Source organism: Eptesicus fuscus, chromosome 1 (assembly GCF_027574615.1).
Source record: "Eptesicus fuscus isolate TK198812 chromosome 1, DD_ASM_mEF_20220401, whole genome shotgun sequence".
In the NCBI taxonomy this organism is placed as follows: domain Eukaryota; kingdom Metazoa; phylum Chordata; class Mammalia; order Chiroptera; family Vespertilionidae; genus Eptesicus; species Eptesicus fuscus.
In genome coordinates, this window is record NC_072473.1 from 45,875,276 (window position 1) to 45,889,816 (window position 14,541).

Below are 14,541 nucleotides of genomic sequence, written 5' to 3' on the forward strand. Positions count from 1 at the left end.
CTCTGACAGTGGGAGAAAGGGTGAACTACCTCATTACTAAGTCAAGGTAGAAGTCCCTACTAGGCCTCTGTTGACCCCCAGGTAGTGAGAGGCTCCTAATTACTACATTGTGGGGGTGGGACTTTAGAAACATCACTAGGTTTCCTCTGATACCACCAGGGCTTCAAGGAACAGGGAACACATATTATTGTTCTCCACATGTTCTTCCTGACTAGGGTGGAAATCTGGGCTTCATACTTGGCTTTATGTGACAACACAATGGTGATAGAGGGAAGAGGTGCATGATGAAAATGAAAAATGAAGGCTCTTCACTTTGTCTTTGCTGGCTGGGATGGGGGTTAGGCCATGTTTGATCCCCCCCCCCCCCCCCCCGTAGTATTTAACTGAAGTAGAATGGTTATTGTGTAAACGTTTCTGTCTTTCTAGGCTGTCCCTTTCCATATTCTTTAGTTAGAAAGAGAAATATTTTCTTGGGATTTTTACATTAATTTCCATTGGCATTTCTGGTTTTCTGACTTCTACAGCTTGTCTGGGATATATAAGGCAAAAAGGAAACCTAGAGCACTCACCTTAGGTTCTGGGGTTCCTAACTGGTCTGCCTTCTTATCTCAACATTTCAGAGTCTTCTTAGGTTTGTTTTATATGTAATATTTAGCACTTATAGCTGTTCTTCATGAGAGGAATTGAAAAATCAGTCCCAGAAATTTTAGGGGACTTTGAAGTGCCTCTGTGACTGCCTCAAAGTCACAGAATGCAATGTGAAACTATTGGATCTGAAGCTCTCCAAAATTTCAGCTCTGGCCTTCTTTGGGTCTTCGATTTCTTCCCAGTAGCACAGCTCTTAACTGTGTTGAGCAAGGATTGTGAAGAAAGAATTCAGTTGACTAGAAAAAAGGGAATTAAGGTAAGTTAAAGTAGTCTCTTTGATCTGTCAATATAATGTTTAAAGTTCTCCTGGAGTTCATTAGTTACAGCTATTTACAGAGTTACTGAATGGGAACTAGCTTTGCCTAGAACTTGACTTTCCATGAAACTTCACTCTCCTTGCATTCCAGACCCTGCAATTATGGTTAACAGGTGAGTTCAAACCTTGGAAGACCTGACTTGGACTCTTAAAGCTATTCTCCTGAAGGAAAGGTTTAGGCTAGTACTTGTTGGGATCTGGGAATTTAGAGCCCACAAAACAATGTAGTACTAAGGGGTGGGGGCTGTTAAATGAAACCAAGCTCCCCTGCAGATAGAGGGAAACTCAACTGGGTACAGGGGAGATGAGGATGGTAATCACCACAGTTGCTAAGAGGAAAATAGAGCACAAGTCCACCCACTGAGGTTTGTGGGCAGGAATTTAGGCATGTTCATCAATTTTTCTTTCTCCAAGTGCTGCCTTGGGAGTTCTCCTACACTTAATTGCATGTATTTGTTACTCTTCCCCATCTCTCTATAGCTTGGAAAATCACTGTCATATAGAAGAGAGGGAGCCTCTGAGCTAGCTGTGTAGACCACATAGACACACAAATCTTTTTTTTTTTCATGAAAGGAGGGCCTCCCAAGAATTGTTCCTCATATACCCAATAACCAGCCTAGACAAAAGGCACTTTGATGGCCTCTGGGCATCAAGCAAGGCCCTGGAAACTAGCCCTTACTGATGATAATGTTATTGAGTAATGAGAGAAGTACTGAGAAAGTAAGGCAGAAAATAATGCCCTATACTCCCAGGGAAAGACAGATCAGAGACTCCTGATTCTTCTTTCATATTCCTCCACCCCCCACCCCCCACAGAAGAGGCTGAGGTGGGTGGATGGGTGGTATACAAGGACTCTGGTTTAGCTTCTGCTGCCTTCCATGCCTCCATCTTGGGACTCTGGTGCTAGTCAGTAGCAAGAGTTTTGCTTGTGGGAGTAGGGGGCAGAGGGGCCCTAGGGCCAGCAGGTGCTGAGTTCAGGAGCAGCAAGCAGGCTTTCTGAGAAGTCAGGGGGGAAGAGAAATTCACTTACTTTCCTAATTTCTGTGAGGTGGACTGGAAAGAGCCTTGGAGAAGAGGTTTGAAACCTGGCATTCAGTTTCCCCTGGGCCTCACTTTCCCAATCTGTAAAACAGGCATAAGAGCAGTACCTGCATGGGCAGGGGAGAGGATGAGGTGTATGAGAGCACCTGTGAACTACAAATTGCCCACCCAAAGGTGAGAGTACCCTGTTATTATTGAAGGAAGCCTCTGTGTCCAGATACACTGGGGGTTATGTTCATGGAGCTGAAGAATGGAGTGTGTCTGTGCACACGTATGGGAGTGGTGAGACATTAATGAGGAGGCAGGAAGCTGGAAGATCTCAGATTGACAGAGGGAAACTGGGTTTTGTAAGGCTTTAAGGCATAAGGTTTGGCAAGGCTGGATCCCCCATAAGACTCCACCTTGGGAGAGGGAGGTGTATGTAGGTGTGTGTGGGAAGGGAGTAGAAATGCTACCCTGGCCCCCTCCCTCCTTCACCTCACGTAGGCAACCTGCTTAAGAAAGCAGGCTGGTGGAGTAGACTGGAGGAGTGTTAGGTGTGGAGCAAATTGAGGAGGGTGGGTCTTAGAGACAATCTGGTCCTTCCTACCATTCCTGGTAGGAAATCCCCCTGGTTCATCTTTGTGAACAGAGAGCAGCTGGTGGTAGCTCAGCTTCTCCCTGGGTGGGATCTGGGGACTGCATGGTGGGGGAGTGGTCCTGAGCTAGGAGCTCCCACCAGTGTGGTTGCCCTCTGGAGTGCTGGGACAGCTTTTATGCAGACTGGGGTGGGGAGAGGTTGATGGGTGGGCCAATGCTTGGGCAGAAGCAGTTCCACTCTACTGAGCTGCGTGGAGGAGGCTGTCCAGCAGGCCCAGCCTAGGGTTGGAGATAGGAGAGCAGGCGGAGGATGATGGCTGCTCTGACCCAAGCATTTCCTGGAGGTGGTTCCTGCCCGCAGAACCCTCACCCAGCTGGCCTCCTGCCTGAAATCACTTAGGACCTCCACTAGCTGCTGCCTTGAGGCTTTGGGACCAAATCTGGTAGGGAGTCCAGCCATATGCCCTTGAGGCCTCCAGATGGATCTTGGGGTGGGGGCGGCGATGCTGCAGTCCCTGGTGATAGTGGCATGCACAGGGCAGTGGGGGTGGGGGATCAAGGAGCAGCTGAGCCCTGGACACAGGGCAGCTGTTGTCTGTCCATCACGCTCTGTAGACAGTTGTGTGCACCTGGGGCTGGGCCCTCCCGCCTTCCTTCTCGCCCCCTTCCCCTGAGTGGAAAAGCTGGCCATCCTGGGCGGGCCTGGTTCCAGTTCGAGTAGCAGGGGCAGATGCATCTCGTGGTAGTCTCCGGATTTTTACCCTCCCCGACAGGGAAATGAATGGAGGGCCATGGAAGGGTCGGAACTGGCACCCTCCTTGCCCAAGGTGACCCGAGGCCAGTGGCAGGATGGGGGCAGCAGCCAGAGCCCTGTTCCCTACCCCATCTCCCAGCTACATCTCCATTCCCAGGCATTTCCTGAGTGTGGGGTGTGTATGGGTCCTGGTGGAAAATGGTATCCCTTAGCACCACATCACTGGATTCTGAGGCCCAGTTGTTGCGAGGGCAGTGTAGGGTGGGTGTGCAATGGAAAAAAGACTTGTGGTTGCCTCATGCCTTCCTAGCCCCCATCTCTGGGGCAGGACCACAGTCTATGGTAGGACCTAGGGAGCACGGAGGTGCTAACAGTCTACCTCTCTGTCCAGGGCAGAAGTGCAGCTGGGCTCAGCTCTGCCCTTCCCTCCCCCAGCTAGATATGGGCTGGACACTTAGTAAATTTGAGCTATTGGCTAATTTTATCCTGATCCAGCTCAGCAAGAAACCCACGTTGAAGAGTACTTAGTTCTTGCATGTGGCTCTTGCCCCCCGGAGGCCAGTTGTGGGGTGATGAAGAGAGAAATGCTGTGGTCTTGGTCCGAGAAGGGGCGTGGTGGTCCTAATGGGCTGAGGTCCACATGCTCAGGGCTGCTGGAGTCCAGAAGAGGAAAAAGTGTCTTGGTAATAATATAGTAGAAATTCCTCCTTGTGTTCTCTTTGTTTTCTCATCCTCTGTTCCTATCATTTCTGAAATTCATGGGTTCTAGCAGAGTGAAACCACAAAGCAGGTCCATAAAAAATATTGCTGAAATGACTTTAAAACCAGGCATGCAACTCTGCCTTTGGTGACCACTAGAGAGAGCTGAAAGGCAGGAATCTAAAAACTCTGCATTCTCCTCTTCATATCAGTTTATTAGAATTTCAGAACTTGTTTCCCGCTCTGGTTCAACCAACACCTACCCTATCTTGGAACTAGTTGTCAGACAACAGGATTTGTTGGGGGCACCTGTAACCCCTATCACCAGGCCTGCTCTGCTCCTGTGATGTGGGAGGGAGCTGCTGGCTGCATCTTCAGATGTGAGAAGGCCCCGAGGAAAGCATATGCTCATAAAAATTATGGGACTCCACAACTTTGAAATCTAATGATCCTGAGTTATCAAACACAGATTGGAGTTTTAGGACTACTTTGGGGAGGGACTAAAGGGCAATCCACCTTGGGTGACAGAGCCTGGGGCCAGGCAGCAGGACAGAGTAATTAGTCTCAGTGAGAGGAGATAAGGAGGCTGCCATTCTAAGGATGTCTGCACTGAGTCAGGAGAGAACCCATCAATATCCAAGAGCTTGGTGGTAAACCAAGAGCTTAGTTTCCTCTCCCAAAGGAAACTAGTCCCTTCTTTGCCTCTCTTCTGCCCAATGTGTGGACTTTATTTGTGTCTCTTGGGTTTTGGAGGGTGAAATGGCAGTAGATGAGAATTTTCCAAGGCCAAGGCTGCATGAAGGTCTGGAGTGCTTGGGAAGAGAACACCAAAATTATGTATCAGTTTGGAATGAGAGTAATCATGAAAAGATGGGGTATGCTAAAAGTCAGACTTGGCTCATCAGATTTTATTTTTGCTCAGAGCTGTTCTTGCTGACACTCTTATGGAAATGGTCCCACTACACAGTTGTTGAATGAAATGGGTAACTCAGTTTCCCCTCCTTGGGTTAGTTTTCCTCATCTGTAAAATGAGGGGTTTGGTCTGGACTGGAAGTTAATTACCGTAGTTCAAGTCTCAACCTGCTCTGTCACTGATGAACTATGTGAACCTGTAGTCCTTTCCTATCTCCAGGCCTTAGTGTCCTCACTTCTATTTAATGCAGAGAATAGACCTGGGAGACTTGAAGTTTACTACCAGCTTTGTCACATTGTATGTCTTCTCTGCTTCACAGTCAATGTCTCTGTTGCTGCCTGGCTGTGTAATCCAGGTATACCAGTCCCTTCAGCAGTAATAAGGGAGAAGAAAGGGGTCTTGAAATGGATTATTTCTAGGTTTTTGCTAATTTTCAACATTGCATATTTATAAGAAGGTGGTGGCTTTGGCAGGCCCTCTACTCCAACTCAGCTACTCACCATGTTTTCATTTTGTGAAGTAACCACTTTTCCACTTCAGAGCTCCCTTAAATATCCAATCCTGAACAGTCCACCCTACTTCAAACCCCTATGGATCTCACAGAGAGTATAGACCCTGGCATAAATTTGATTTGAAATGAGATTTCAGTTCTGAAACCAAACTTCCTGCTGTTAGCCACCTTAAAACAATTTCACCCTTGTAGGCAACTTACATACCAAAGCTAGATTTTTAGTTGTTTATTTTGTTCCAAACCTTTTGAGGATTTAATGTTCCAGGTCTCAAGCTCCCAAATTTTGTCCATTCTCCTAGACTTGACTATGGATTCATCCTACCCTAAGCATTAATACTATGCTGCTTTCACCAACCAACATTCTCTCCATAAGCACACAAGGCCACACATGCACGTGCACATGTGTGTAAGAATTGACACCCTACCATGTTATGTGACACCTGATAAGGTAGATTTTGGACCTGTAAATGACTTTCCTTCATCTGGAGAGAAGTGAATGGTAGCCAGATTTTTAAGAGCTACTCACACCAGGTGCAACAAAGGAGGCCCTGTAGAACTTCCCACAAGTGATTTGGTGTTGGGAGGGGCAGGAGGAATGGAAGCAGGGACTTTGTTGATCCAACATTTTCAGTGGTCTCTCCTGGGAATTACAAGGCTCCTCCTGTTCCACTGCTGTTTGAACTGATAGGATAGTAATTAAGCCCCTTCCTACCCACAGAGCCAAGAACCCAGTGTGTTTTCCTTTGAGTAATTTATAAGAGCTGAACTGGGACCAGTGGAGGGGGATCAAGACTTCAGCCTTCATTGAGGCCATCAGAAACCAACAATGCCCCAGCTGCCTATTTGTAATGTAAAAGCTCATGGGTATGGGTCACTGTTTTCTTTGGAGTCCCCAAACAGCAATCTCATCCTCCTGGCCCTGGCTTGAGGTGGTAAGTTACTATTAGCTCCAAGTGACAGTCAAAGATGCCTCACAGGAAGGTGAGAAAATATTTAGGTAATAGGAATACAACAGACCAAGGCCCAGAATAGGGAGAAAGGGATGCAAAGAGGCTGAGTGAGGAGAGAGGTTGAGCTCCTAATGAGGTGAGTTGTGAATGCTCCTCAGCAAAATTGTTGCCCAGAGTCTGGGTATAGGGAATCATCTGGCACCTATTTTAGAGGGGTGAAGGTAGTCCAGAGTCAACCTTTCCTAGCAACTTTAATGCCCACTAATCAAAGTGGCCCAGTATGCACAGCATGAGGGACACATTGGTTGGTAAAGGCTAGCAAGGTTTTAATTTATTAAAGGAAACTGTCCAACCCTTTGTGTAGCTGCTGCCTCTACCTTTTGGGGGTCCAGGTTAGGAATTGGATTTTTCCTAAAATAGTCTCTTCCCTGGCCTAGCCCAGGTGGAAATATAGACCTGTCATGAATAATGATAGAAGAGTTGGTACTTCAGCAGGTTGAGTTGCCTCTCCCCATACTGTGCCCTCTCCATGTCATCAGTCCTCCACTGACTGCTGAGAGGAAAGGGATTGCTTCACATTTTGACAGATACAAGGATGGGGAGCTTGGGAGGGCCTGCAGGTTAAGCATTGGCCTGGGAAATTTATAAAAATCAGTGATGTTGTTTAAGGCCCCTTCCCTATTAATATGTGATATTCTTCCAGTCTATGATTATAGCAGCTTGACCCAAAAGGTGAGTTGTGGCTCAGCCTGTGATGAGTATGACTATTAGGGAGGAGCTAGACCAAGATAAGGCTGATTGGCTCAAGCTCTGAGTCCCTCCTTTCTTTAAGCACCTGTGTGTCTATGACAGTCATAAAAAGAAATAGAGAGGAAAGAAAAATGAGGAGGAAGTATAGGGGAAAGAAGGAGAAAGGGAAGAAGGAATCAGACTGTTAACCAACCAGATGATGGGGAGACATACTTGTAAACTAACAGCACCCACAGTTCTTGGGAAGTCATAGACTCTGAGGCTAAATAAGGCTCATTGTTCCATTTTACTCGCTGCCCTTCCTCTAGTCCCCTTCATCAGCACCTTCTAAGGTCAGATGGCAAGAAGCTCCTCAGCACACAGAGGTTTGGCTCTTGGGGATACAATAGCACCTTTTACAGTTGCTTCTAGTGGATGACTAACAGGCTTGGGCCAAGAGGTCCCATGCTCCCCATCCCCAAAGTGTTAGAAGATATAGGGAGAGGTTCCAAAAGTCAGGGGATAATACCAATCTTTCCTAGATCATTGAAAGAGAAGAACCCTGGCAAATTTAAAGGCATTCATGAAGAGAATTTGATTAATGAGTTTGGAACACTTGGAGCTTTAGCTCCAAAGGGGTGGTCAGGTGGCTGAAATGCCGTGTGCACAGATTTGGGAACAAGTGTGCTGGTGGCAAAAATGTAAATGCTGAGCAGGGTGGGGTGAAGGAAAGGGGTTGGAGAGGAGCACACAATCACAAGGAAGAGGCATTAGATTGGTTCCTCAGGGGTGGGGGAGCCCGGCAGCAGCTCCCCACTGGGGTCTGGGTCAGGGGCCAACATCTTGTCCTTGCTGGAATCCCTTTGCTCTTCCTTGAACATCCTTTGATGCATCAGAGGTACAAAGAAGAGGATTACAGCTCCAATTATTGGGGGCACACCAGCAAAGTAGAAGGCCACATGGTAGTCCCCAAAACAGTTTCGGAGGAGGCCTGAAACAGTTAAGAGAGAAAAATCAAGATCAGCTTTGCCCTACTGCCCAAAGGTGTTCTCTATCTCTTCTAGAGGCCATCACGATCCCTATCCAGAGAATTTTGACCTGAACTACCTTGACCCAAGGGATACTTCTACTTGTAAGAAATTAACCTCTATTTCAAAAGCAGGTGACTCCTCTTAGGTACTGGAGCTGCAGGTCCTTGAGGCTAAGGCTTATTATGAAAGAAGCTAATGAAACGTATCTTAAAGTTCTCCATATGTGACTTTCATGAAGCTACAGCTAACTTCTAGTCACTCCGAGGTATGGAGTTAAATTAAAAGAGGAAAGCTAATTTAAAAGAACTCCACAGAATATGGTCAAGCCTTGTCTTGGTTCACAGTGATATAACCTTCCATCCCCAACTTGGGCTAGAGTGTTCTTGTGGAACAATTCAGCCAAGTTCCTATTTGTCCTTTCTCTTAAGTTTCCTTTTGCCCAAAGAGGAAGCTCTATGTGTATCCTTCCTTCAAGTTGCAGACATGGTTGGTCCCTCTGGGTTTCTCTAAGTTATGAATACTATGGCTGTGTTTGGCATGGGATGCTATGCCTCTTCTGCTCACCTTCAGAAGCTTATGTTAGCCACCACATAGGAGGAATGAGCCCAGAAACACTACTGGGATCAGGGGCTGGGTAGAGGCTTCCCTCGCCCAGTGGGCAGTATGGCTGTGGCACAAAGGCCTGAGTGGAAGCTTTGCCACTGTTACACAGCATGACCAGTGACCTTAAGATATCTTGCACCGAATTTGTGTTCAAGGAATATTTGTTGAGTTAGCCCAGTTGGCCAGCCTAGGAAAAGCTAGCCCATTAATTAATATTTTCCATAAATCCGAAAGAAAGGAAATAAAGTTCTTTTTCCATTGGTTTTCCTTGTTTCCTATGTTTCCTGGGGTACCAACAATGCCATTCTTAGAAAGTGGAGAAACTGGGAGTTATGAAAGATAGAAAGCCAATACTTTGCTTGCTGCCTTCTGGAAGTGACCCTCACTAGCCCAATCCTGGGATGCTACCTTAATCAAATATCTTCTATAGGCTCAGTTCATAAGTCAGTAGAGGAGGAGAGGGGTGTCTTTAAGTCTTGATAAAACTAGGGCCCACCTTCTCTTTTCTTCCTGCCTAGCTACCTTGCAAATAATTACTTGCCTGTGAAGAAAAAGGAGGATACTAGATCAATAGAATGGTCAAGAAAGCCAAACCCATTTCTCTGTCTACCCGCTTGGAAACATGCATGCTGTCTACAATATAACTCCACTGAAACATATATACAGCCATGAAAAGCTTATTACCCCAAATGAATTAATGCACATATACTGTGCTTAGTCTCTTTCACCAATAGTGGTATGGGGTTTCATGCACTCTGACAAGGCTGCTAAAACAGAGACTAAGAGGAGGGGAACTTTAAGTAGAAGTATTCAGGAAAGCGAGGACCCAGGGAAGACAGGCCTCCCCCACTCTTACCCTCCTTGTAATATCAGCCTCACCTGCAATGGGGGGCCCAGCAATCATTGGCAGGGCCATCATGCCCAGGAGGTAGCCAATGGCCTGCGAGGCCTGCATTGGGCCCACCAGTTCAAATGCAATGGGGGCCATGATGGTGATGAAGAAGCCATCGCAAAGGCCCAGGAAGAGGCAGACAACGATGAGGCCTCCGAAGCCCCTGCACAGGGGAATCATCATGGACATCAGGCCCAAGAGCAGGAAGGAGATGACCTAGAGGAGCAAGGGCCTGAGGTCGGTCATGTTATGCTTGCCAGTTAAGACCACATAGCAAATCACACCTTTTTCAGAGCTTCATTCCTACCATTTATAAAATGGGGCAGCAGGGTGTCAACAGAGAGAGCAGTTGAACTAAATAGTTACTTATGCCCTTTCTAAGTCCTACATTAAAAGATTCAAAGTTTTTAAGAGAACTCCTATTTAACTGCAAGTCTATGTTGTTGCTGTCAATATGGTTGTTAGGTTCATCAGTTGGTTTTTAGAAAGGATAAGAAATGTCCTGGCCATGCCATCTGAGGAAATCTCTTGGTTGGGGGACTTTAGAACTTTCCCCAGACTGTTTTTGTGATATTTAGGCAGAATCTAGGAATAAGAAACCAGAAGCCCCAGCTTCTTCTCTAGTAGATTCATGAACAACTGTAAGATAAAACTATACCTACCTATCAATATATAAGCCATAATGGTTGGCAATTAAAAGTAAGTACCATTATATAACACAAAGGACCCAATTAACTGATTTTATTCTCCTTTAATTACTATCTATTATATCTAGCTGCCTCTCAACATCCTCAATGAGGCCCTGCCAAACAAGGTTTGGAAATTAAAAATATTGGAACTGAGAATCAGCCCCCAACAATTGGCTCAAAGTGAGGCTGATCTTCAGGTTGTCAGCATTTGCTTTCCAATAGACTGTCCAGGGACTTGACACCAGACACATGTACCAGTCTTCTCCAAAAGTAGGAACCACAAGGTCTAGTGGATGGCACTTCAGAACACTTGAAGCTATGTATACACTCCTTTCCTCTCCCAGTCCAGTACCCAGGTAGAAAGAAGGGGAGCAAAATCCTGTGATGGAGTATCTTGAGTAATTCAAGAGAAAGAAGTTTATATATTGTCTTGTGCTCTTAACCTGAGACACCAGCAGGATGAGTTTGGACAAGTCACTTTCCCTCTATGGGCCTCAGTTTCTCATTTATGAAATGGAGGAGTTGATTGTTTCAGCTACAATGCTCTAAAATTGTTTGATATTACTCTAAGTGATAAAGTGGGTCAAGTAAGAGTGGAAAAGGAGAGAGAGAGTGGTGGATGGATAGAGGAAGTGGTCAGCAGAAGCACTGGCCCTAAGCCTAGTCCTGCTTCTGACTATCTAATGCCTCTGCCTCCATTGGAACTCCATCTGCACAATAGAAAGCAAAAGCTGCTCAGACCCTACCTCTCTCCTAGGGACTGTGGTGACAACTGAGCTATATTGGCTAGACAAGGCTACTTACTGCCTCTCATCAAGGTAAAGTCCAGGCCCAGTGCTAGTTTACCCTGATTTTCACTAACCTTTGGCATCTTGGAGCTGCTGATACTTACAGGAAAGACATGCAGGGGTGTCATGTAGAAGAGGCTGGAAAAGCCACACATACTACCATGTAAAAATATATCCAGATAAGTCACTTGCTGATATTTGCACAGGAATTCAAAATTTCATAACTGGCTTATCTTAATTATAGGCTTTTGGTTTGACCTTGGTCAAGTTTTTTATCATCTCTGGGACTTGGCTTTGCCTTCCATCACTTAAAGTGGAATATGAAAAGGGCATAACATAGGAGTTCAGCTCTGCCACTACTGTCTAAGTCTTTTCTTCAGTTTCTTCATCAGTATGAGAGATTGGACTGGATGAATCATAAGGGCACCCCTAGCTCTGACAAAGCATATTAACCAGTTCTGGCAAACCTAACACAGAGTTAAATACAACAGGAAACCTTGTCCAGGACATCTGATGGTATTTAGGAAAAGACTTGGGTCTGTCAGAAGACAAAGAAATCCCTGCTGTGAGTGTAATTAGGGCCCTTTGAAAATGATTTTAGGGCTTCCTCAGGAGAGTCAGAACTCGACCTCTTCCTGATGGTGATAACGTTTTCTGGGACTGCCATCACCCCTCCACAAGGTTTCACACTTAGGCACCTTCTAGTAAACCCAGCTACAGGATCAAAAAGCATGAACCACATCATAAAGGCAATATTGCTATAGACAAAGATAGACAGCTTGAACAGTAGTCTGTATTCCAACCAGACTAGAGCCCAGTTCACACAGAAAGTGGCCTCTTGAACATCCATGAGGCTACTTGCCACAATATGAAGCTATTTGTGTCACTGTCAGAAGGATTAAAAACTTGCATGGCTGTAACATTTTTTTGACTTCTCAAAGCTGGGTCACACCTAGATTTTTTTAAATCCTCACCTGTGAGGTGAGATAGGAAAAACAATAATTATTCTCATTGCACAAATGAAGAAAGTGAGGCTTGGAGAAGGGGAGTGATCTGGCCTATTCTGGTACTTTTTTTGTGTGTCAATCAAGAGGATGGCATTCAGGCTCTGGCTGGGTAGCTCGGTTGGTTACAGCATCGTCCTGATACACCAAGGTTGCGCGTTCGATCCCCAGTCAGGGCACATACAAGAATCAACCAGTGAATAAATAAGTGGAATAACAAATCTCTCTATCTCTTTTCCTCTCTCTCTAAAAGTCAATCAATAAATAAAAAAAGGAAGATGACATTTAACAGCTAGGGCTTGGTGCCAAGTATCTCTGGAAGTATAAGAGGTGATGGGCCTGTGCCTAACCTAGAGGAGAGATATATTGGGCCTAGAGGAGAGAGACACAGATGCCCAAGATCCTCCAAGAGAGTGTAAGGTAGCTATGAGATCACTCCTCACTGGAGGCAACATCTAACTCCTGGCCTCACTTTCCCTCTTTCAGATGAGAGAGCCATTATTAATGTTTCTTTGAAAATGTTCTTCGAGGTTCCATTTATATTGTTCTCCATCTTAATGAAAGAGTCAGAACAAGGATGATTGTATTCATTTGAAAGCAAGGGAAACTGAGGGTCAGATAATTTTATTGACTTTCCCATGTTGTACAACAAGCTGGTGTCAGAGCTGAGGCCCAGGGTGCAGCAATGACCCAACCTACCATTTTATCCTAAAAAATGGGGATAGCCTAATACCTGTGGCAAAGTGTTATTCCCCACAGTGGATAGGGTGGCCACACTCACCTGCAAGTAGATCTTCTTAAGTCCAGGAATGGAGTCACTGACACGGCCTGATACAAGGCGCCCGAGGCCTGAGGTAGCCCCAATACACACCAAGAGCACCCAGGTCTGCTTGATTTCCAAGAACTCCTCTTCCACATACTTCATCTGAAAAGCATATCACAGACCCCCCCCGCCAGGACAGGAGAAAGAAGAGGAGCTGACTGATTAACTGTTGGCATATCCAGAACCCTCAACTGCTTACTTGTCTGGACCATGGCAAGAACTTCCTTCCTTCTAGCCCCAGCTCTGGGACAAATTCCTTGGCTGCTTCTAAGAGCTTAAAAGGCTGCATATCCCCTGGCTCTCTAGATTCTGGGCTTTTTGAACAATAGCTGAGGGGAGTGGGTATCTCCAAGTCCTAGAAGGACAGAATACAGCCTTAACAACTGAGAAAATCAATGGTTCTTCTACAACCTCCCTATTCCCTGACTCAGAACTGACAGACCGGGGAAACAGTAGGTCACCAGGGGAGAAAGATCCACCAACTTTCGAGTAACATTTCTAAAAGTGTGTTTTAAGAAACATGAGGTCTATGGAAGATAACTGGACTACAAGTGACAGTTCTTTGACCATATAAATTGGGTGGATGCTGGTTAAACAAAGCTGAAGGATTTATTTACTGCTGGTATTTTTGGTACCCTTAAAAGATTGCTATACAATACGAAGCTGAAGAGATCTAATATACGTTATTCCTTAACAAAATTATTTGACCACAAAGACCAGCATTCCATAGAACACACTTTTAGAAAATCCTATCCTTGAGTCATCTGGGCCAGTCTCCTGAATTCTAGTGATGCTTATCTTCTCCTGAAAATCTATCTCAACTTATCTATGGGAGAAACCACAGGCATGGACCTTCCCCTAAGGAATTCCCCCTATTTCCCATTGAGATCTTCCCTCAACCTGTGCTCTTTTCCACTCTGAGTCTCTCCAACTACTGTTTGTCTTTTTTTCCCAAAGGTCTCAGTTCTTCCCTTTCAATGTCCTTCACCCCTACCCTCTGTACTTCAGGCAGGTTAAGGGCAGATTCTTGGGACAAAATAGGGTATTCCTCACCAGGTGTACATAGGGAACGAAGTAGCCAAGGGCAGCAGCAGCAATCCCAAAGGCCCAGATGCGGTAGGTACGTTGGCGGAACACTCGCATGTTGAAGTACTTCCTGAGTTGAGCCAGAAAGCATTGGCACAGGGTGTGGACACCTCTCTTGCTTGGGGTGTCTTGAGAGCTGGGCAGGAGGGGCCGGTAGGTGAGGGAAAGCAGCGTAAGAATAAACATGAAGGTACTCAGCACCTGGAAGGTTTGGGCAAGCTTTATCTTAGCCCCCAGCATTTTGATGAGAAGGGGGAAGGATATGGAGAAGATGCTACTCCCAGCAGACACTACACCATTGGCCAGACCCAGGCGACGTTGGAAGTAGTGGCCCAGGATGACGAGAGATGGCTGAAAGGCGAAGGAACAGCCACAACCAAAGAGAATCCCATAGGTGAAGTAACGCAGGCTTAGTGAGCTGTGGGAGAAACACCAAGAGCTATCCTCAGTAGCCTGACCAGCAAATCCACCTGCCCCTTTCCCTT

General features: G+C 46.0%; 1 protein-coding gene across 1 annotated transcript in view; it reads right to left on the reverse strand.

Moving 5' to 3' along the window:
- Positions 1-4,917: 4,917 nt before the first annotated feature.
- Positions 4,918-14,541, reverse strand: part of SLC16A2 (solute carrier family 16 member 2) — a 170,966-nt gene continuing 161,342 nt past the window's right edge. The window contains exons 3-6 of the mRNA XM_008158875.3: positions 14,024-14,474; positions 12,929-13,072; positions 9,654-9,882; positions 4,918-8,131 (exon numbers count right to left, since the gene is read on the reverse strand). Coding sequence (XP_008157097.1) covers positions 7,911-8,131; positions 9,654-9,882; positions 12,929-13,072; positions 14,024-14,474 — 1,045 coding nt within the window. The 3' untranslated portion in view covers positions 4,918-7,910. The remainder of the gene's footprint in view (positions 8,132-9,653; positions 9,883-12,928; positions 13,073-14,023; positions 14,475-14,541) is intronic.